The sequence below is a fragment of the Galeopterus variegatus genome, unplaced genomic scaffold (genome assembly GCF_000696425.1).
Source record: "Galeopterus variegatus unplaced genomic scaffold, G_variegatus-3.0.2 Scaffold48, whole genome shotgun sequence".
Taxonomy (NCBI): domain Eukaryota; kingdom Metazoa; phylum Chordata; class Mammalia; order Dermoptera; family Cynocephalidae; genus Galeopterus; species Galeopterus variegatus.
This window is the reverse complement of record NW_007726159.1, coordinates 1,081,977-1,105,153: the sequence shown is the minus strand read 5'-3', so window position 1 is coordinate 1,105,153 and position 23,177 is coordinate 1,081,977. Positions and strand designations below refer to the sequence as shown.

Below are 23,177 nucleotides of genomic sequence, written 5' to 3'. Positions count from 1 at the left end.
ATGCAAAGAATAAGGAAGATGACTCTGTCCTAATCATTATTTCCTGGAGTATCTCTTGGAAAACTAATTTTCAGAAACTTTGCCTTATTTGAAAAGTTATTCATAATATTTTATTGGGTTTTAAGAGATTAATCTTGATACTGGATTTGTCTTTAGATATGGCCTATCTGTATGTATTATATAGAGTCAGGTGACATACATACTGCTGGCTGTAGTGCTGTCACCTGTCAGTCTCATAAGTTTGCTTAAGACACTTAACTTTTTAAGCCTCTACTTAATCAATTTTTTAATAAGAGTAATGATAACTTCCCTATTTGATTTCATTGGGAGTTTTGCAAGAATTAAATGAGTTACTATCTAAAAAATGCTTTGCAATTATAAAGTAGCATGCTCTGATAGAACAAATACAGGAATGAAAATAAGGAGCTATGTAAATATCAGACATTATGATTTTTTAAAGTACTATGCAAAGCCCAAGATACTATTATTAGCATTAATATTACGTGAATAACTATAATAAGATCCATCTACATTGGAATTTCTACTTTGATCTGTATAAGAATTTGAGTATAAATATATGCTTAAACAATATTGAAGCAGTAATCAGCAATCTTCCAACAAAGAAAAGCCCAGGTCCGGATGGCTTTACAGCTGAATTCTACCAAACCTTTGAAGAGGAATTAATACCAATTCTCCTCAAACTATTCCAAATAGTTGAAACAGAAGCCATTCTCCCAAACACATTCTATGAGGCCAACGTAACTCTGATACCAAAAACCAGATAAAACTTAACAAAAAAAGAAAATTACAGGCCAGTATCCTTGATGAACATAGATGCAAAAATCCTCAACAAAATATTAGCAACCAGAATACAGCAAGACATTAAAAAAAATTATACACCATGGTCAAGTGGGATTCATCCCAGGGATGCAAAGATGGTTCAAAATACGAAAGTCACACACATTACATCGATAAACTCAAGGACAAAAACCACATGATTATCTCAATAGATGCTGAAAAAGCATTTGACAAAATTCAACATCCCTTCATGATAAAAGCTCTCAACAAATTAGGTATGGAAGGAAACTATCTCAACACAATAAAGGCCAGCTCTGTGACAAGCCCACTGCCAGTATCATTCTGAATGGGGAAAAACTGAAGGCTTTTTCCTTAAGAACAGGAACCAGACAAGGATGCCCACTCTCACCGCTTATATTTAACATAGTACTGGAGGTACTAGCCAGAGCAATCAGGCAAGAGAAAGAAACAAAGGGAATCCAGATTGGAAAAGATGAAGTCAAACTGTCCCTATTTGCCAATGAAATGATACTATATATAGAAAAACCTAAAGACTCTAACAAAAAACTCCCAGAGCTGGTTAATAACTTCAGTAATGTTGCAGGATACAAAATAAATGCCCCCAAATAAGTTGCATTTATATTCTTCAATAATGAGCTAACACAAAGAGAACTCAAGAAAGTAAGCCCATTTACAGTAGTCACAAAAAAAAATAAAATACCTAGGAATCACTCTAACCAAGGAGATGAAAGATCTCTGCAAAGACAACTACAAACCACTACTGAGAGAAATTAAAGAAGACACAAAATGATGGAAAGGCATTCCATGCTCTTGGATTGAAATAATTAACATTGTGAAAATGTCTATACTATCTCTACAGATTCAATTCAATCGCCATCAAAATACCATTGACATTCTACACAGAAACGGGGGAAAAAATCTCAACATTCATATGGAACAACAAAAGACCTCAAATAGCCAAAGCAATCCTGAGCAAAAAACATAAAGCTGGATGCATAACACTACCCAATTTCAAATTATACTACAAAGCTATAGTAACCAAACAAGCATGGTACTGGCATAAAAATAGACACTCAGACCAATGGAACAGAATACAGAACCCAGAAATCACCCCTCAGGCTTACAGCCATCTGATATTTGTCAAAGGGAACAAAAGTATACATTGGGGAAAAGACTGCCTCTCCAATAAATGGTGCTGGGAAACTTGTATATCCATATCCAGAAGAATGAAACTAGACATGCATCTCTCATCGTTAACTAAAATCAACTCAAAATGGATTAAAGACCTAAGTATAAGACCTGAAACTGTAAGATTACTAAGGGAAAATATAGGTGAAACACTTCAGGAACTAGGTCTGGGCACAGACTTTATGAATATGAGTCCAAATACACAAGCAACAAAAGAAAAAATAAACAAATGGGACTATATCAAACTAAAAACTTCTGCACAGCAAAGGAAATGATCAACAGAATGAATAACAACATACAGAGTGGGAGAAAATTTTTGCTAACTATGCATCCAACAAGGGATTAATATCCATAATATACAAGGAGCTCAAGCAATTATACAATAAAAAATCAAATAACCCTATTAAAAAATGGGCAAAGGAACTGAATAGACATTTTTCAAAAGAAGACATACAAATGGCCAATAGGTACATGAAAAAATGCTCAACACCACTAGTCATCAGGAAAATGCAAATTAAAACCACACTGAGATATCATCTCACCCCAGTTAGACTGGCTATAATCAGAAAGAATGAGAATAACAAATACTGGCAAGACCCAAGGCATCGAGCCAGGGGCCAGACCCCCCACCCACAACCAGGCACACCACTAGCACCAAGGAGCATGCCAAAAACATCACCTCCATGTGGGTGGCCCACCACAGTAACCACAGCTGCCACGAAAGTGGCTAGGTGTCATAACCACCACGTAGATGGTCTGCCAGCCACTGGAGCACATTGACACAAGGAGAGTCACCAACAGAGACCAAAGAAAAGAAGAGGGTGTCTCTCTCCACAAAGCCCATTCCAGAGTGACAGAAGAAGCATCTACTGTATGATAACATTGGGGGATCTGAACACAGCTTTCAGCATTGGACAGATCATCCAGGCAACAAATCAACAGAGTAACCATTACTCTTTCAGAGGGAAAGAAGAAATCTAGGGTTATCAGTGGTGCCGGGGGGAGGGAGAGGGGAATAGGGAGAGATTGGACAAGGGGCATAAAGAATAAGTACAATATGTAGCATTATACATACTAGTAATATTGATTTGATCAACATATGTCAACGTTGAATCCCAAAATTATGTATAATCAATTATGATTCAATTAAGAAAAAAACAAAAACAAGTACTGGTGAGGACGTGGAGAGAAGGGAACATTCCTACACTGTTGGTGGGGCTGTAAATTAGTACAACCATTATGGAAAACACTATGGAGGTTTCTCAAACAACTACAGATAGATCCTCCATATGATCCAGTAATCCCACTTCTGGGTATATACCCAAAGGAATGGAAATCATCACGTCAAAGGGATACCTGCATTCCCATGTTCATCACTGCTCTGTTCACAATAGCCAAGATATGGAACCAACCTAAATGTCCATCAATGGATGATTGGATAAGGAAACTGTGGTATATATACACCATGGAATACAACTCTGCCATAAAAAATAATGAAATTCTCCCATTTGCAACAACATAGATGAGCTTGGAGAAACTTATGTTGAGTGAAATTAGCACAGCACAGAGGGATAGATACCCTATGTACTCTCTCATAAGTGGGAGCTAAGAGATAAATAAGAAAGGAAAGAAAGACCACAGTGGTGCATTGGACATGCAGAGGGAGGGAACATACGTAGGGATACAAAGTGGAGTTGGGGAAAGGGGGATGGGGAGGGAGGTCGGGGATAATTGAGGGGATAATTGGGCGATGGACACTGGGTATAATCACAATTTGTGGTTATGGACATGCTGCCAGTATGGATCTGGCCATCAAATCTTAGGCACCAATGGTGACAATTTGCTTTGTATCCCATGAATATTCATAACCAATAATAACAAAACAAAACATAAAAGAAAAAGAATAAGGAGATAGAATGACTCACTGGGACATCTTTGCACCTTTGAAGGATATAATAACTGGTTGGTTTTGGTTTTTATGCTGAGCATGTATTACTAGACATTAGCTAAAGGGACCCATGAATGTCAGAATGAGAAGATTTTACTTTGATGTGTTATATCAACTCCAGTTACTTTAAAAAATAAATAAATAAATATATGCTTAATATTTTGCACAATGCAAAATTTAAACATATTTCTTGCACTGCTTAGTTAGAAAATGTGGGTTCTAGGCTTTCTTTTGCTTCTAATTATAGAGTTATGGATCTTTGGCTAGTGTGACTTTTCTTTCTATAAAATGGAAATAATAGTACTTATTTTACCTTCCTCGTAAGAGTAATGGGAAGATAAAATGAGAACTTCAGTTTCCTGGATGTTAACTAAGAGGTGGAGTATGATAACTTTAAACTCAACCTGATGATATGACAGTAATTGATATTCAGAAAAATAATGCTAGGTATTCAAGGAATTCAGGGCTGGCCAGTTAGCTCAGTTGGTTAGAGTATGGTGCTGATAACACCAAGGTCCACGGTTTGATCCCTGTACTGGCTGAACTTCAAAACTTCCCAGCTTCCCAGAGAACAGTTAAACTATGTCTCCCTCGTTCATAAATGAGTACCTACTATATATCAAGCCTTGTGCTCAGCTTTGAAACAAAGTAAACATTGTCTCAGCCATCTCAGGGCACAAAGTATAATCAATATTGTCTAATCCTGAATTGATTTTACGGCATTCTAATCATTTGAAAGTATAGATAATGAGAATATTTGACTAACCCAGCCTCCTCCTAAACCAAGTAAGTGAATTTATCGTATGCATGGCTTTTGGGGGTTTTTTAATAGCTCAGGGTGATCAAGACCCTACTCATTTTGACACATAGTTACTATTATTCAAATAGTTTGCCTAGTGTTATGCGATCTAGCCTATTGAGAGTTTAACAGGCTTTCTTAACCTAAATGCCATTTATGTTTCTTGTAAGACATATATATTTGTTTTTGGAAGTGGGAGTGAGATGTGTTCCAAGGGCCCCACGACCACCCACTAGTTTGGTGATTTGCTATAAGGACTCACAGGATTCAACATAAAGCTCTATTTTTGGTTTAAGATTTATTATTGCAAAGGATACAATGCAGGAACGGCAAGAAAACATATACATGGTTCAGATCCCCTTACTGGTCAGCCGCCAAACAAAAAAAAAAGAAAAAAGAAAAAGATATACATGGGCAAAGACTACAGAAACCAGGCACATGCTTCCTAGGTCATACTTCCATGAGGGTCCCATGGATGCATATTTCTCTACAGTGGACTTCAGAGACATAAGCAAAATATCTCCACCCTGGGAAGCCCATCTGGGTCTTTCATCTAGAGTTCTTAAATGGGGCTGATCACGTATCTACCATGGTTCAGATTCCAAACTAGGTACAAGTTACACATCATAAATCTTTGTGTTTACATTAAACAATGCTGACAACCTGGTTTGTCCCACCACACTATCTCAAGTATGTAGAATAACACCGTTAACCAGTGACTATGTGAACATTCCAGGCTTTTAGTTCACAGGGTTTGAAAAAGGGTCATTGCCCTGGCTCCAAAAGTCCCCAAAGATAAGCAAGAGTGAGAGAAACAACCTGCTGCATTAACACTTTCTCTCAATATGGAATCAGAATAATAACTTAAAGGTCTCCTGTTCCCCAATTCCTAAAATCAGACCTCAATGCCATAAACAGAAGAATACACTTGACCTTTGAATGGCTGCAGCCCATGCTCTTCAGATGAACCAAGCGCCTTCTTCAGGTCACAGCAGTGGTCACCAAAGCCGGGCTCAATCACATAATCAGTTACTTCCTCTACCCATGCCCATCCCTGGAGCAATGTGTCACTGGAATATCTTCATGTGTCCAGTGGTGGCTTACAGTGCTCGCATGTTGAGAAGTACCATCTTCCTAATCGTTTCCTTTCACATTATATATCAAACCAATGTCTGTAAATACTTCAGGTCTCAAGATAATTACTTTTACATTCATGTTCCTTACCTTCTTCATTTACATTTGCTCCTCTAGAAGAGTTTATATTTATTGATTTGGGACATAATCGTCAAGAATAAAGTGACTACCATTTCCTCTTTATGTTTGGCATATAGGGAGAAATTGGCAAGGAAATGTATATCATCAAGCAAGGAGAAGTCCAAGTTCTTGGAGGCGCTGATGGTACTCAAGTTCTGGTTACTCTGAAAGCTGGGGCAGTGTTTGGAGAAATCAGGTATCTGAAAGACACCCCAGAAATATTGAACTCCATCATTTGTCATAAAAGAAAAATCTTAAATCATAAGTAAAATTTCTGCTCAAATTTATCAAAGGTTTGGTTGTGCTGAGAGCATGGGTAAAATAAGGATCCTCACCTTTCTATTTATCCCTTCCTTTCCATTCCCCAAAGAGACCTGCGGAAAGGGACAGAGTCATTTAGTTTTTCAGTCCAGGACCTAGGTCAGGGCCCGGCATAAGGTAGATGCTCAACATTGAATGAATGTGCAAATATATGAATGAATAAGTAGTGAGAGAAGAGGCTGGTTGTTGTCAAATTGTCAGAAGACTTGAATGCCAGGCTAACAAGTGGGTTTTGAGTAGACTAGTGATATGATCACAGCTGTGGGACCAAACCGCCTGGTCTAAACCCCAGTTTCACCACTTACTAGCCTTGTTCCTCTGTTACTTGACCCCTCTGTTCCTCAGTTCCCTCATCTTAATAATTAGAGTAATAATAGTACATATCTTAGAGGGTTGGTAAATGAGTCAATTCGTTAAAAGCACTTAGAACAGTGTCCAGCATCTATTAAGGGCTCAATAAATACTAACTATTGTTACCATTATTTCCTATTGACTGTAAGTTTATCCTAGAACAAGTACCCAGGAGTAAGAATATAGACAGAAAATTTAAGCATTTTGTTGGCTAAACACTTCCATATGCACTATTGCATTTAAACTTACTCATTTTTCATCCAAAACATATTCACTGAGTGCCTAATACATGATAGTCAGGTATTGCTTTAAACTCTGGGAAGTCACTGTGAAAACAGTAGATGAGATAACGGCCCCTCACAGAGCTTACAGTCTAGTAGGGAGAAACTGAAAATAAATAGTTAACTAGACAAAATAAATCACATTGTGTTAATCGCTATGAAGGCAAAGAATTGTTAGAAAGTGACAGGGGATGCTACTTCAAGTACAGTGGTCAGGGACAACCTCTATATACTGATAGTATTCGGCCGGAGACTTGAAAGAGTAAATGGGGCCATTCAGAAATGGGGAAAGAACCTCTCAGGTAACAGAAAAGCAAATGCAAAGACCTAAAGGTAAAGCAAGGGGCAGAAAGGCTGGAGTACTGTGAATAAGGGCACAGTGGAGAGATGAGGCCAAAGAGGTGGGCAAGGGCCAGATTACATCGGTCTTTTATGCCATGGTAAGGAATTTTCATTTTATTCTAAATATGAATGGATACCCATTGTGGGTTTTAGGCAGAAGAATGATGCAATCCAAATTATGATTTTAAGAGATCACTTCAGCTATGTGGAAAAAAGACAGTAGAGGAGCAGGAATGAAACAGAGGAGACCAATTGGAAAACAGTTGCAGCGGTGCACGTGAAAGATTATGGTGTCTTCAACTAGGATGCTGGCTCCTAAGGTGGAGAGAAGAGTACACGGTCAGGTAGTTATTAATATATTCGTTTCAGTACTGAGAAATTGCTATTCCAAGGTGCCAAGTATCTTGCCCAGGATAAGAGAGCTGTGTAATAGGGACAACATTTAACACCAAGTCTTAGAGGAAAGGGATCCAATGATATTTCCACCACACCACAGAAGAAAGGTGTTCATCCAACCTCTGATTTCACAGATGACTTCATATTAGCATAATTAGGGTTTCCTTAGAATGCTGAACATGTTATTTCACTGCTGATAACGTAATTTCTCTTTTTAATTTTTTCTCCTCTGAGGGTCCCACTCTGAGGCAGTGGTGGAAACACTTGTCAGAATGTCCAAGACCTGAATTCTTTGCATATTTTCTATCATTTTCTGGTAGTCCTTGCAAAAGTGATTTAACACTGTAATCTTCAAGACTATAAAACATGCAACAGTATAATCTGAAACATTGCAAAAATTAATTAGCTGACCTCTCCCAAAGGTTGAGTACTCCCTGAAGAATAAAGTTTTATAAATACAAGTACGTTAATTGCTGATATTATCATTGCAGGAGGAAATACCCTAGGAATAGAATCCAGGTGCTAACTTGCAACTGAAAGTAATCCTGGATTCCTGACAGCAGCTTCTCAAATAAATCTGTTACTCATTTGGTTTCTAAGGCCAAACTGAAACCAGTAAATCAGACAAGCTCTAAACTTGCTCAATAGTCTGGTCGATTCACATAAAAGGGAGTTTTTTGCCTTAATTCTCTTGGCTGTGGTTGAGGAGAAACAGAATGCATCTGCCTCTTCCCAGATGTCCACAAGCTCCACAGGCCACAGCTGTCCTGCACCCTTGGAGCTCTAGTCATTCATTCCAGAGATGAAGACGTGTCTGCCAAACATCCAGATACTGGAAAGATCTAGTAATAGTGTTTACTACTCAAAAACGCTGTGACCTTTGTTAAAATGAACTAAATCCAGCACTGTCATGTAGCTTTTCAAAGAGAGTTCTTTTCTCTCAGAAAAAAATAAGGGGAAAAAAGGAATTGAGGGCTTTCAAGGACATTACATATTAATCCAAAAGAGCAAAGCCCTGACTGAAATATCGATTTATAGCCTGTCATGAAGAAAACCCAGACCACATTCCCAATTAACATCTGAAGAGTACAGACACCTCATTTTTTAAAGAGACCTCCCCCAAAAAAGAGAGAGTGAGACCCGTGGTCTACTGAAGGATAACCTCATGAGGGTTCTCTCTGTTGTTTCCCTTACTTATATATTTAGTGCCAATGTTATTCACTGAATGTATTTAGCCACTTCCTACCTGCCTTCAGCTCTGTTAAAATCTCATTTTTCTTGAAATGCATCTGAAGTTTTACTCTTGTGCTGCTATTATGATTGTGATAGGATTCCCTACTGGTTTCACCTCTCTTTGGAATATCCTCCCCCTGGAATTTCCTACTCACCCTTTAAGACCCAATTCAAGTATCACCTCTTTGAAACCATCTCTAACCACCCCCCAAACAACTATTTGCTCCCTGTTCCATGCTTCTGTAGTATTTCATTCATGCCTTTATTACAGTAATTACTACCAATTTATAGCTAATTTGTTCAGATGGGTCTCACTGACAGACTGAGCTATTAAAGATAACAACTAGAACTTATCATCAGCAGTTACATAAAAACTATACAAAAAGTGGTGATTTTTATTTATATCCTACTCCATTCAAAAGCAATTTGCAGGCTGGCCCATTAGCTCAGTTGGTTAGAGCATGGTGCTGATAACACCAAGGTCTGGTGTTCAATCCCTATACCAGCCAGCCACGTAAGAAAAAAAAAAATGCAGCAGCTAGTCATCAATTTTTAATTAATTAAAATTAACTTGTTTTGTGATGATTTGTTACAGCATTCGTAGGAAACTAATATGATACCAAACTCTTTAAATTGTTAACATTTGAATTTTACTAGGGGGGAAAAAAGGGCATGCTTGACATCTTCTATTTCACCCTTCATGGTCAGTCCACTTCCAAGACCCGTTGATATCACCTCTTAACTGTGCCTTACATCATTTGCATCTTACCTCCTCCACTGCTACTGCTTTGGTCCAAACCATCTCCATCTCTCACTGCAAGTCAGCTGCAGTGGCCTACTGCAAGTTGCCCACTCCAGTAACCACATCCTCCACTCTGCAGCCTGAGGGATCGCTTAGAAACACAGAGATCTGATCATGGCACTGCCTTCCTCCAGTGCTTTCATGCTGTTCTTTGGCATAAGAACAAAGGTCTTATCCTGACCTACAAAATCCTGTGCAGTCTAGCCCCTGCCTTCATATCTACTTCAGATTGTACCTGACTCCTCTTGCTGTCTTTGATCCAGGCATCCTGCTCTCTCTCAGTTCCTTGAAGGTGCCACACTCCATCCAGCCACTGGGAGTCTTTTGCACATGCTGTTACCTCTGCCTGGATACTCCCCCCACACCTTTATCTAGAAATCAGCTTTTTGGGGGCCTTCCTGGATTCTCCACCCCACTGTAGGGAACCTCCCTGGTCTCCTTGCTATATGCTCTTATTGAACTAAATTCCTTTCTTGCTAAGCACTAATCTTTGTAAACTATACACTCATCAGTGCATTTATTTCTTCAATGGTTTTCTTCTTTTCTAGATTGTAAGCACCAGAACTACCATGTATAGCTGTGCCAACTGTGCTCTGCATCAAGATGTCCAGAAAGGGACTGGGAGGGCTGGAATCTAACCACACTGAACTCCTGAGCCATGAGACCAGGCTGTCATGATCTCCCTCATTTTAGTTTGCAAAAGGGGCATTTTTCTAGCCATGCTTTGTATCCACAGAACTGCACCTGCCCAGAGAGACCACATTTTTCTAGTTTGCACAAAGGCAATGCACACAGGCTCTTGGGGATACGGGTAGATATGTGTGTGGTTTGTTCTGCACTCTAACCCAGCCCTTAGGGCAGTGCCTGGCCCACATAAATGCCGAATATATAGTTACTGAAAAAGTAAGTGAATGCAATTATCTTTCTATCTTTGTGAATGTACAAATACACATTCATTTTCATCATGAATATGCATATTCAACCTTGTGCCCTTTCTGCCAGTTTTCATTATTAAAAATAGCACTGCTATATTTATCTTGGTAAAATTTTTTTGTTTTTCTTTTAAGTTATTTCTTTGAAGTTTATTCCCAAAGGTTCAATAAGTAGGTCAAAAGGTAGAAACACTTCTATAACTCTTGTAATATATGGGCAGATTACCTTCCAGAAAAAATTGAACCAATTTACAATACAACTAGCAATGTATAGCTATTTTTCTTCAGCATTATTGATATTACTTTATTATTCACACTGGTTTTGCATTTTAATAGGTTGTTTTAATTTGCATTTCTCTAAATAGTGCCTGGAAAATAATAGGTCCTCAACAAATATTTGCTAAATGAATTAATTTCCTATAGGCATATTTATTTTCATAAAGGCGATTGTTTGCTTTCTGCATTTCTTTCTTTGTTCACCATCCTTTTTTCATCATATAACAAGTTATTGAGTAGAATGTAGGCACTGACACATTCTTATATGCTTTAGATAGTCTGATTTTCATTCAAAATATTTAAGTTTTTTCTTCGCACCAGTTATATTGGTCAAATTGCCATTCTGAGGATTTCTTTTTGATATTTGCTTTATATCACTGTGAAAAGACCAAACATTTTGAAAAATAATTTTAAGTCTCTTTTTCTCCTTCAAACCATGTTTGCCTGTTTCTCCTGAACACTCAGTTTTTTAAATGGGAGTACCAGGAGACTTCTAGGCCTTTGGACTATTTAATTCCATATTCTTACCCTTTGTCAGAGTAACTCTGTTATTCCTTTATTTATTTATTTTTCTTTCCTAAAAGGCAGAAATAGTAGCTACATTCTAATGTAATATGGACATTAATGAAATATGGACAGGAGTAAGATGAGTTGATTAAAACAGAGAGAAAACTCACTTTCATTTTTTTTCTCTCTCAAACCTGTGAACATTACCTGTGTTAAAAATATATATTTTCACTACAGCCTTTTGAATATGGTCTCTTTGATTGTATACAACTTTTTTGCTTAGAGCAAAAAGTATACCTCATCTAAGTCTCACGATATTCCTGTGAACAAATATACTATCAGTATCATTGTATTAGTCTGTTTCTGTTGCTTTAACAGAATATCTGAAAATAGGTAATTTATAAAGAAATGAAATTTATTCTGTTACACTCTCTTTGTCATCTCTCTCCCTCTGGGTGACAGAGACACAAAGGATTGTTCAAAGCCCATTTCTTCTGAGCACTGAGAAACCGTGAAGGGGTTAATTTCCTTGAACCCTCTAGAGATAGGCATTCCTCCTTGGGAAATTAACACGGAACTGGGGTTCTTTTTCGGTATTTATTCTCCAGGCCAGAAAGTTACAGAAAAAGAACATAGGTGGAGTTATGGCTAAGTATAGTTTAACAATAGAAGCTGGTAACATCAGTGAAATAACAAAGTGACATTCTATAATGCAATTTGCAAAAGGTTAAAGTTGATCCACCAACAAAAGCTTGTTCTTAGCAAATACTGTCTTTTCCTATAGCAGTTTCCTCAGTATTTTTACATAACAATAAAGTAACTTTAGGTTAACCTGCTCCAAGGACGTCTGTCCTTGAGCCTGCAATTATTGCTGTATTACAATTCTTTATATACACCAGAGACTTTAGCCTGGGGAAATTTTCCTGTCTTTTGCAAGCTTAACATTTCTATATGTAATTTTTAAAAGTTAAGTTATACCTGAAACTACAGGGCTTTGGAAACTAGGCCTTGTGAAATACATTTGCTTTATAAATGTTAGTATACTCTACATTATTCCTTACAGCTTTGGTGGCTGGGAAGTCCAAAGTCCAGGAACACACCTGGTGAGGGCCTTTTCCTTGGCAATGACTCTCTACAGCGATGTAGGGCATCACATTGTGAATGGCCTGAGCAAGAAAGAGAGCTAAGCTCCTCACTTGCTCTCTCTCTCTGTTTGTTTGTTTGTTTGTTTTTGGGGGGGGGATCTTAACCATTGACCTTGCTCTTCTTTTATAGCCATCAGAACCATGCCCATGATCACCCATCCTATTAAACCATCAATGGATTAATCCATTTAGGAGGGTACAGTCTTCACAATCTAATCACCTCTTAAAGGTCTCGCCTTTCAATTATCATAACAGAATTTCCCATCCTCATAACTGTTATAGTGCAGATTAAGTTTCTGATACATGAACCCTTGGGGGACACATTTAGCCCTTGGCAATCTTATTTAAACATTCATTCAAATATTACCAGGACTCATCCTAAAGTAACTTTATCCAGTGCTAGATCAAGGCTCTTTACCATCACTTGAAACAGCAGAGAGGGAGTAAAGATTCTGATAGTCAGATCTTGCCATAACTTATTATGCCAGCCTGATTGGCTTCCTCACTTACTTTTTCTAATGTCCATTGCCAAATCTGTATCATTAAAACAATAACAATGGTATCACTAGATTACAGTATACAGAAAACACCTGTTGACTTGAAGTCAGCTCTCATCTCAGAATTTAATTTCAGTGATGAAATTCTTAAGTCTTTGTTCTTGAACAATTCATTTAACTAATTCCAGACCTCAGTTTCCATGTCTGTAAATGTAAGGAAAAACCTACCTCACCAAACTGATCTGGTCATTAAATAAAAAAATATAGGGATTTATTTTTTAAAAGAACACCATTAAAACTATAACTTTTGTACAAATAGATGACATTGTAGCTGTTTTGACTCTGAAGAAACACTTAGGCCAGTATATTCATTTATTTTATACAGTATTTTCTAGCAGAAGTATCATAGTTAAGTATTCTCCTGAGCAACTGTAGGGAGATAATTAAACAGGGCAAGGAATAAAGAGTACATGTTATTCCTTTTCTCATTTCTCCTCCCTTAGAATTTACCCAGCTTCTTCATTGTTATCCACTTCTCTAAGGCCAATTCAACTCTGAAATCAAGGCCTGCTGGCGAAAGATGGAGATAGATATTTTACATCTGTGAACTCTAAGTCTCTAACTTTGTTAAAAATCCATGTGTGCAGACATTCCTCAAAATACTTAAAAAAAAAAAATAGGCTAACATGTGTTTGCCATTCAGTAGTTTTATGAATATCAAAGCATCTGTAAAGTGCAAGAAGCCCAAGCAGAGGTGACCCTAGAACATCCTCTGTCTGATATTTGCTCACCCACAAAAGTTTTGTCAATTTATTTTTAGACAACTTGTAAAATTGTCAAGGAACAAAGTGTTTCCCAATGACTTTGACAAAGATGAAGGAATATCTCAGAAAAAGTCTACACAGGTGACCTAACCTCATGTCCCCCAAATATAACCCAGCTGGAAATTTGCTTAATGAGGACAAATATTTGAAGTTTTAATCTCTTACCCAGTGTTGGATGTGATGCTCTTTCCGTTGATAGCATTTAGAGCCAATTTTAGTTCTATTCTAGGAAATAACTCTACATGAGAAAATGCATTTAGACTAGAACCTTATTTATTTTAGGAAACATTCTCATTTCTTTTAGTTATCAAAGCATTGATCACTCTAAATTGTGTTTATCTGTTTAAGAAGCCTGCTTGACTAGTTTTGCATCCCAATGCCACAACTCATGGGCTGTATGACTCTGGACAAGTTATTCAACTGAGAGTTCATTTCTTCATCAGTCAAAAGGGGGTAACAATAACACGTAACTACCTCATAGGATTGAAAAGCATTACACATATTAATATATAAGTAGAACTTAAAAAAAATCTCTAAGTAAGCACTCAATAATATTAACTATTAATGTTACTATTACTAATATGATTGTTAATATTTGCTAGTCTGACTATCCTCACACACACTTAGCGCACTCCTATATTATGAACAGCTTGAGGGCAGTGTTAATCATCTTTATAACTCCAGAGCCTGGCACAGTATCTAGCCCAATATGGAGTATCCTATTTCTACATGCTCCTAATTTATCTCTAATTTATTTTTTTAATTTCATTTTATACAGTGAATTCTTCATCTTCCCCTGCATGATTGACCTCCAAAGCACAATCATCTGTACAATCTCAAACTCATACAAAAGACTACTTATCAAAGCCCAGCAGAGAAAGGCAATGTTTAAGAAGGATTATTTGTTTCTCCAAGTATTCTAAAAGATACTATGGATCATGTCAGAGCAACAGAGAGATCTGGGTATCTAGAATGCATTGTACTGACCTACCCCTCTCCATCCATAGAATTACACTTACTGAACTGTACTTGAGAGTGATACGCAGACTTCATTGGAGACTTGATTATAAATAGACCTAGCAAATTTATTGTTGTGTCTATTATGAGAATATGAAGTTTTCCACCACTTTACAGAGTGGCCTGTTTACTAAGCCCTTCAGGAGATATTTCTGCTTGTCTTGAAACAAAGAATTGATCGATTTTTGTGGTTTAAAAGGTTTAAAGCTAAATTTAATGCCCTCCTGTGCCAAAGTTTGTATTTCTGTATGAATCCCACTTTATATCCCCTTTCTTGCTTTCCTCTTGCTCTTATATTTGTGTTCTTTTGTATTCTACTTTCCATATGAGTGCTTTCTGGATGCAGTAGCTCTGCTAAAAAGGACTGTGCAGGTTATGTACTGACCAATTCCAGGGAGCTCATTATAGTTTGTGTAAGCAGCACACAATTGTAATGCCATATCTGATATTTGTCCTGGACAAAACTTGGAATAAATGACTGACCAGGGAGTATCTGAATATTCTAGCTCTTTCTGAAAAAAAATATATATACACACACAAGTACATACACATCTATATGTATATTAAATATGCTATTTATGTGTGTGTGAATATGTATGTGTGTATATACATATAAATTTTCCTTGTTGCTATTTATTCCTGATATTTACAGAGTTTTGCACATGCAGATTCTCTTGCATAATCTCTGAATACTCCATCTCTCTATGACATTCACAACCGCTTTTGTCCACTCACCCAACTTTGACACCCTAGTACAAAGTGAGTAAACTAATGTCCAGTTACCTACCACAAATTAGAGTTTAAAACTGCTCAGTCAGAAGTTTTACCTAGGGGTTGGCCTGTTAGCTCACTTGGGAGAGCATGGTGCTGGTAACACCAAGGTCATGGGTTTGGATGCCCATACTGGCCAGCTGCCAAAAAAGAATTTTACCTAATAGCACCTCCTTCATAATTGAATATCAGGAATCTACAAACAGCTGTTTTTTCTTAAAGATAATCAGATACCTGTAGTAGGTGCTAAAGATGGCCTTGTTTCCTACAGAAGAGATTACTAACCTGTTCAGAAACACACAATAAATGGTAGAATTATGTGGTTCCAGAGCCTGTATTCTCTTCATAAAACCATACATGCTTTAATAATTCTCCTTTTCCCTTACTTCACTTCACTTAGAAGCACTTAATAAATATTTACATGATTAGAGTGAAAATCAAAAAAGTTCTTGAGTTATTGTCTAATGTCATAGCAAATAGAAATGGGTCTAGGATTCAAACCAATTTCTTTGTTTCCTGGGCTGTTACTCTGTTCACTATATTTTTGTCTGGGGACACAATATTAACCCCAACTATTTTTCCTCCAGCACGGGGACATAGAGTTTCAGAAACTCTATGGGGTTTGGGAATATTTAGGGACCTTCTCATTAAGCTATTTAATGAGTGAAACTTTCCATTGGTGAAATGCTGGAGAAGCATTTTGTGGACAAGAAAGGGGAAAAAAAGATGCTATTTTAAACATTGCTGAGAGAGTTTGGGCAAAATCCATCTGGCAGACAGACTATTTCTTCCGTTCAAAAATTCATCAAACACTCTAAACGTGTAACCTGTAGGCAAGCTTAATTAAAACTTGAGAAATCTCAAAATAACTTGACATTTAAATTGTTATTTCTGTTCTGCTCTCACAGTGTGACATACACACACAGACACTCTCAAGTTCAAATTAAGCTCCCATTGCCATCCAGCCCTGCCTAACTACCGGATTAGCCTGTGTCCAAGGCTACAGGAATGTGAATGAAATAGACTCATCCAATCACTGTTCTTCAAAGATCAACATCCATTTCATATACAGATAGGTAGAAAGGTAGATAGGAAGATGGGTAGATGACTGAGTGAAGAGATAATTGTGCTGATAGATTGATAGATAGCTAAATACATACATACATACATGGGATAAAATTCATTTCTCTTGTCTTCTCTGGCAAAGGCAGAGCTTGTCTTGGGGCAAAATTTAAGAAAGGACTAAAGTATGTGTTTTTTGCCATGGAGCAAAAAATTTGAAATGTGAAACCATTGAGCAAAATAAGAAGCTATTTACATAGTCAACATTTAAGGATTCCAAATATATGCTTTTTGTCTTAGAGGAGTAATCCCATTCTTAAGCGGCTGGTGAGTCCTGGACCCTCCATCTTTAATGTTAGGTGCAGGTAGGTGGCCCAGTCTGATGCCGTAAGGTGGCTTTTCATCAAGTTTTCGCCCACCCTTTTCCTTCCTTCTCTGGTTTTAATGGAGCATTTTATATACTTCCATTCTCTCTCCTCTCTTAGCATAACAATTATATATTATTTTTAAGTTTAATGATTGCTCTTACATTTTCAATATGCATTTTAAACTAATCTAAGTCTACCTTCATATAACACTTCACATACAGTATAGGTTACTTGAATATTTCCAGTTCTTTTCTCCCAGCTCTTATGATGCTGCTGGCATTCATCTTACTTATCCTTATACAGTAATTACCCAATACATTGCTACTTTATCATTTAAACACTTATCTTTTAGATCAATTAAAATAAGAAAAATGTAATGATGAACATGCTAAAAATATTGATTTGATCATCACATACTGTACACAAATACTGATAGTCATCTCTGTACCCCATAAATATGTATAATCAGAAATAAATTTTTAAAAAAGAATAAGAAAAATAAATATTTTACTTTACCTTCATTTACTCCTTTTTCAGTTTTCCTCCTTTTTTGTGTGTAGACTTAAGTTCCTGATCTATCTCATTTTCCTTCTCCCTGAAGAACTTCTTTTAATATTTTCTGCAGGGCAGGTCTGCTGGCAATGGATTCCCTCAGTTTTTGTTTTTCTGAGAAAGTTTTTGTTTCTCCTTTACTTTTGAAGGATCATTTCTCTGGATATAGAATTCTAGGTTGGTACTTTTTTCTTTCAACACTTTAAATATTTCACTCCACTCTTTGCTTGCATGGTTTCTGATGAGAAATCTACTACGATTTTTATCCTTGCTCCTCTATAGCTTAGGTATTTTTTCCCTTCTGGATTCTTTTAAGATTTTTTTCTTTGGTTTACTGCAGTTTGAATATGATATGGCTAGGAGGGGGGTTTTGTTTTTGTTTTTGTTTTTGTTTTATTTTTGGTAGTTACCCTGCTTGATGTTCTTCAATCTTCCTCAATCTGTACTTTGGTGTGACAATAATTTTGGAAAGTTCTAGGTTATTATTATCTCAAGTATGTCTTCTCTTCCATTCTCTCTTCCTTCTCCTTTTGATATTCCAGGTATGTGTATATTACAACTTTCAAAATTATCCCACAGTTCTTTATATCCAGTTCTGTTTATTTCTCTGTATTTCAGTCTGGAAAGTTTCTATTGTCATATCTTCAAGCTCATCAATTCTTTCCTGGGCCATGTCCAGTCTACTGATGAGCCCATCAAAACCATTCTTTGTTTCTGTTACAGTGATTTTGATTTCTAGCATTCACTTTTGATTCTTTCTTAGAATTTCTATCTCTGTTTACACTGCCCCTCTGTTCTTGCATAATGTCTATTTTTTCCATTTGATTCCTTAACATATTAATCACAGTTTTTTAAAATTCCCTGACTAATAATTTCAACATCTGTGTCATATCTGTCTTTCTGATGCTTACCTTGTCTCTTCAGACAATATTTTTTCTTACCTTATAGCATTCCTTATTCTTTTGTCTTTGCTGAAAGCCAGAAATTACATAACAGATCATAGGAACTGAGGTAATAGGCCTTTAATGTGAGTTTTATGCTAATCTGGCTAGGAGTTCAATATTTACCATGGCTGTAGGTGTCAGAGGCTTCAAATTCCTCTTGTGTCCCTGTTTTTGTCTCCCCTGTTGACTTTGGGCTTAGGTAAGCCTAAAAGAGACTCCTCAGACAGGGTCTGCATCTTGCAGCTTTCTCAGCTATAATCTACTATTATTATATGGGATCTTTGTTAGTGTTGGGGTAAGATGTGGAGGAGAGGAAATAATCTCTAATCTGATGATTAAGTCTCGGTCTTTTTGGATGTGTGTTCCTATGCTGTGAGATTTACAATAGTGTCTTAGCTTCCCATCTCCCCTAGGTCAAATGCGAAGGCTTGAGGGGGCTGCATAGAGGGAAATCTTCTTCTGTCAGGTGGGATAAGGCTCAGGCAAACTATTTTTCCTTGAGCAGTAAGCCTGTGTGTGATATGGAGAACAAATATACTCTTGGTGTGTTTCATAATGATTAATCTTCCCCTATGCCTGCCAGAGCCAGGATAGGATCTTTCTTGGCTCTTCACCATAAGAACTTGATGAGCTTCCGGGAATTAAAGCCCACAAAAGTGTGAGTGTTCCTATAATTGTGGCCCCCATGAGTTTCTTGCTCTTGCTAATACACACTCAGCCTTCAACAGTTTATTAAAATGACAATTTAAGTATTTCTACCAGTTACAGCCCCAGAGGCTTCTGCTCTAAGTAAGCAGATCTGGCTGTGGTGTTATGGATTCACCTGTCTTTCCAGACTTGGGGATGGTAGTTTGCCCTGTGACCTCAGTTCTCTGATGGGTACAAGAAAGGTCATTAATTTTTCATTTGTTCAGATTTTTCTTGTTGTAAAGATGGGAGTAATGACTTCCAAGCTCTTTACATGTCAGAGTTGAAACCCTATATTAGCTTCTTACCAATTAACAGCCGACTGAAATGTTCCTCTTTCTGCAGCAACAGTAGGAGATGTTCACACTGTCTAATATAAGTCTTCAGGCACAGGGCCCACGCAGCTTCTCACATCTCATTGCTCCCAAAGGTCAGGGTGTTTTCTCTATCTTTTCCACCTCTAGAGATTGTGCTTTCATTAATATGATCCTTCTTCCTCTCTAACTCCAAGGGGTTCAACCTATTATGTTACCCTCTCAGTGCAGAGACTATGGTGCCTTTTAAAACTTTTAAAATGTGTTTTTTCTTGTCCTGTGTGTACAGGCCAACCCTTCTTTCCCAGATCATTGGTAAATGACAGAATTTTTATTCGTTCGTGTGTTCATTTATTCCCCCACTATTTGTTGGTTATTTCTCAAATGCAAAATGCTCTGCTATGTCCCTCAGAGACATAAGCCCAGAACTTACTGATATTCCAGGTGGAAAGTTGTATGTGAGTGACTATACTACAGAGCAGTTTATGATATTGAGAAGCAGGATGGTTTGGAAGTTTAATAGGGAAAGAGATTGGATTCACCTGAGGTAATCAGAGCGTCATTAAGAGGTAGCCCTCAGATTTGATGTTGAGAGCTGTATCAGTCAGAGCCCAGGCAGGAAAGAGAAATACAAAGCAAGGCAATTAGGAAACTTTAATAAAGGGATTACTGACAGAAGTGAGGGAAAGTCTAAGAGTACCCAACAAGGTATGACAATGCATCCCAAATCCTGTGACAGCAAAGAAGCTGTTAACCACAACAAAGCCAGAATGGGACAAAGGAAGGGCATGGTCACCTCAGCCCAGAAAGAGCTGTGGGAATTGTACTTCTAGAAGATACCCACATGTCAGGAGCTACAGATTTTGGTACAGAACTGCAGCCACTGCTAACCTAAGGCCTGGCAGGGAAAGAACAGGCTAATAAATGCTGCGACCCCACTCTCTTCCTGCTTTCTGATTTCCTACTGGTATTTTCCAATGGCTGAACCCAGATGGAAGTCAGAGGGCAAGCCCACAGAGGTCAGCTTCCTGGGGAGCAAAGGAAGATGGGAAAGATGAAAAGTGGATCCGGAGGAGCAAACGGAGTTTGCCCAGTTCACAGGGACTCTGTACTTCTGGAATCTGGGATGAAGGATCTAGCAGGGCACTGCCAGCCACAAGTTCTTGATTCGAAGTTGAAGTTAGAGATGAAACATGTTGAAAACTGTTGCCTCTTATTGTCACCACATCTTGACTCTCTCTGCACAATCACCTGAATCCTCACTTCCAGGGATTTATATCCCTGAAGCAGTATAAATGCTATTTATTTCTTGAAAGATTTCAGTGGAGGAAACGTGAAAGTGATGGCAAAGACTTTTCTCTCTCACAGCCTTCTAGCAGCAGGAGGAGGAAACCGTCGAACTGCGAACGTCGTGGCCCATGGGTTTGCCAATCTCTTAACTCTGGACAAAAAGACCCTCCAAGAAATTCTAGTGCATTATCCAGATTCTGAAAAGGTTCTCATGAAGAAAGCCAGGTACAACCTTTAAAATCCCATTAGATATGGACAAGGTTGGTTTTACTTTGTAAAATCTAAGATGAAAAGGACTATGTTATACTTGTGATCAACTTCCTCCATGAGATGTGCTTAGTAATGAACTGTTAATGCAGGTATCCACTGAAACGTCACAGATTAGGAGACATTATGGTTTTTCTGGCAAATATTGCCAGAACTCCTACGGAGCTACCTAAAACAGCTTTTCTCTCTTGTCCACAGAATGCTTTTAAAGCAGAATGTTAAGGCCACCCCTCCAAGAAAAGAACTTGCTTTTATCTTTCCACCAAAAGAAGAGACACCCAAAATGTTTAAAGCTCTCCTGGGAGGCACAGGAAGAGCAGGTCTTGCAAGACTACTGAAGTTGAAGAGAGAACAAACAGATCAGGTAATGAGACAAAGTGAATGGAGGGCTGTAAAGGAGAAAGACCTGGACTGAGTATACTCAGACAAGCTCCTACTCTAATTCCACTTCAGACACTAGGATAATCTAATTCTAATAATTACTAATTTATATATAGTACTTATCACTATTTAGACCGAATTCCCATATATCATCACATTTAATCCTCACAGGCTTATTATAGATGGGTTTTATATGTATTTATAAATACAGTTGACCCTCATTATTCGTGGATTCCATACCTGCAAATGTACCTACCACTACGATTTATTTGTAACCCCCAACTCAATCATTTTGTGATCATTTGTGGACAAGCACATATGCAGAGCAGCCAAAAATTTAAGTTACCTGACGCATTCACTCCTAGCTGAGGTTGAACAAGGAGATACTCTACTTTCTCGCTTCAGCTCTCATACTGTAAACACATGACCCTTTTGAGGTCTATTTGGTGCCATGTTTTTAACATTTTTGTGCTTTTGGGGGGGGTAATTTTGTTGTTTAAATGGCTCCCAAGCATAGTGCTGAAGTACCGTTAGGTATACTAAGTGCAAAAACACTGTGATGTGCCTTACAGGGAAAATTTGTGTGTTAGATAAGCTTTATTTAGGCATGAATCCATGTTGGTTCAGTGTAATGAACCAATAATTCATCATATTAATTAATTCATCATATTAAATAAGGTGTATCTAAACAGAAACACATAGGAAACAAAGTTATGTATTGATCGGTTGACAAAAATGTTGTGTTCCAAGGCTCATACAAACCTAATCCTGTATTTCCCCTAGGAGCTAATCAGTATTTGCTAATTCAGTGTTTGTGGCAACTTAATAGAACAAAACTATCATGAGTAATGAGAATCAACTGTATATGTACAGACATGCATATACACATGTAAATATAAGACCCATTTTGCCAACAGGTCTGTAAACATTTCACACATATTCAATCAATATACATCACAAACATTTAAAGCCAGAAATAACCTTGTAGGTTTCATCCAAGCCATTCATGTTATAGATGAGGAAACTGAGACCCAGATCAATTTGGATAAGACCACAATGAGTTACAGAGCAAAAAGCTATGATTCAGGTGTCCAGGCTTACAGGCCTACACTGAGCTGCCTTTTAATTCCTAAAATTGTGAAGAAACTCAAATGTTATTGTTTTTCTCTCTTTTTTTTTTGTTTCCATATTTCTTTGATTCTCTTATTAAGTCTATGAGAGCAGACACTAAGAAAAAGATCAAGGAATCAGGTTTTCTGAACTTAGGCATTAGGTATCTCTAAAACTGTAAGAAATGGGTAGCTGTGGACCTTTCAGAAAATGAATAAAACAGGTAGTGGGTATGCTAATTATCCTAATTTGATCATTACAGATTGCATATTGGAACATCACACTATCCCACATAAATATGGGCAATTATTATGTGTCAATTAGAATTTTTTAAAAAAGAAAATGAGTAAAGCCAAGACTGTATCATAAAATCAGTCACATTCAAGAAACTAAAACTTGCCTCCTCCTTTTCCAAACACACCACACAGTGGTGAAAAGTAGTGATATAGTGAAAACCAAACACCAGCATAGAAATAACATTTGCATAAAAGACATACAG

The 23,177-nt window shown here is 37.5% G+C and overlaps 1 protein-coding gene across 1 annotated transcript in view; it reads left to right on the top strand.

Moving 5' to 3' along the window:
• CNGB3 (cyclic nucleotide gated channel beta 3) overlaps nucleotides 1-23,177 on the top strand; it is a 145,329-nt gene that overhangs the window by 121,018 nt on the left and 1,134 nt on the right. The window contains 3 exon segments of the mRNA XM_008572614.1: nucleotides 6,086-6,204; nucleotides 20,999-21,145; nucleotides 21,386-21,602. Coding sequence (XP_008570836.1) covers nucleotides 6,086-6,204; nucleotides 20,999-21,145; nucleotides 21,386-21,602 — 483 coding nt within the window.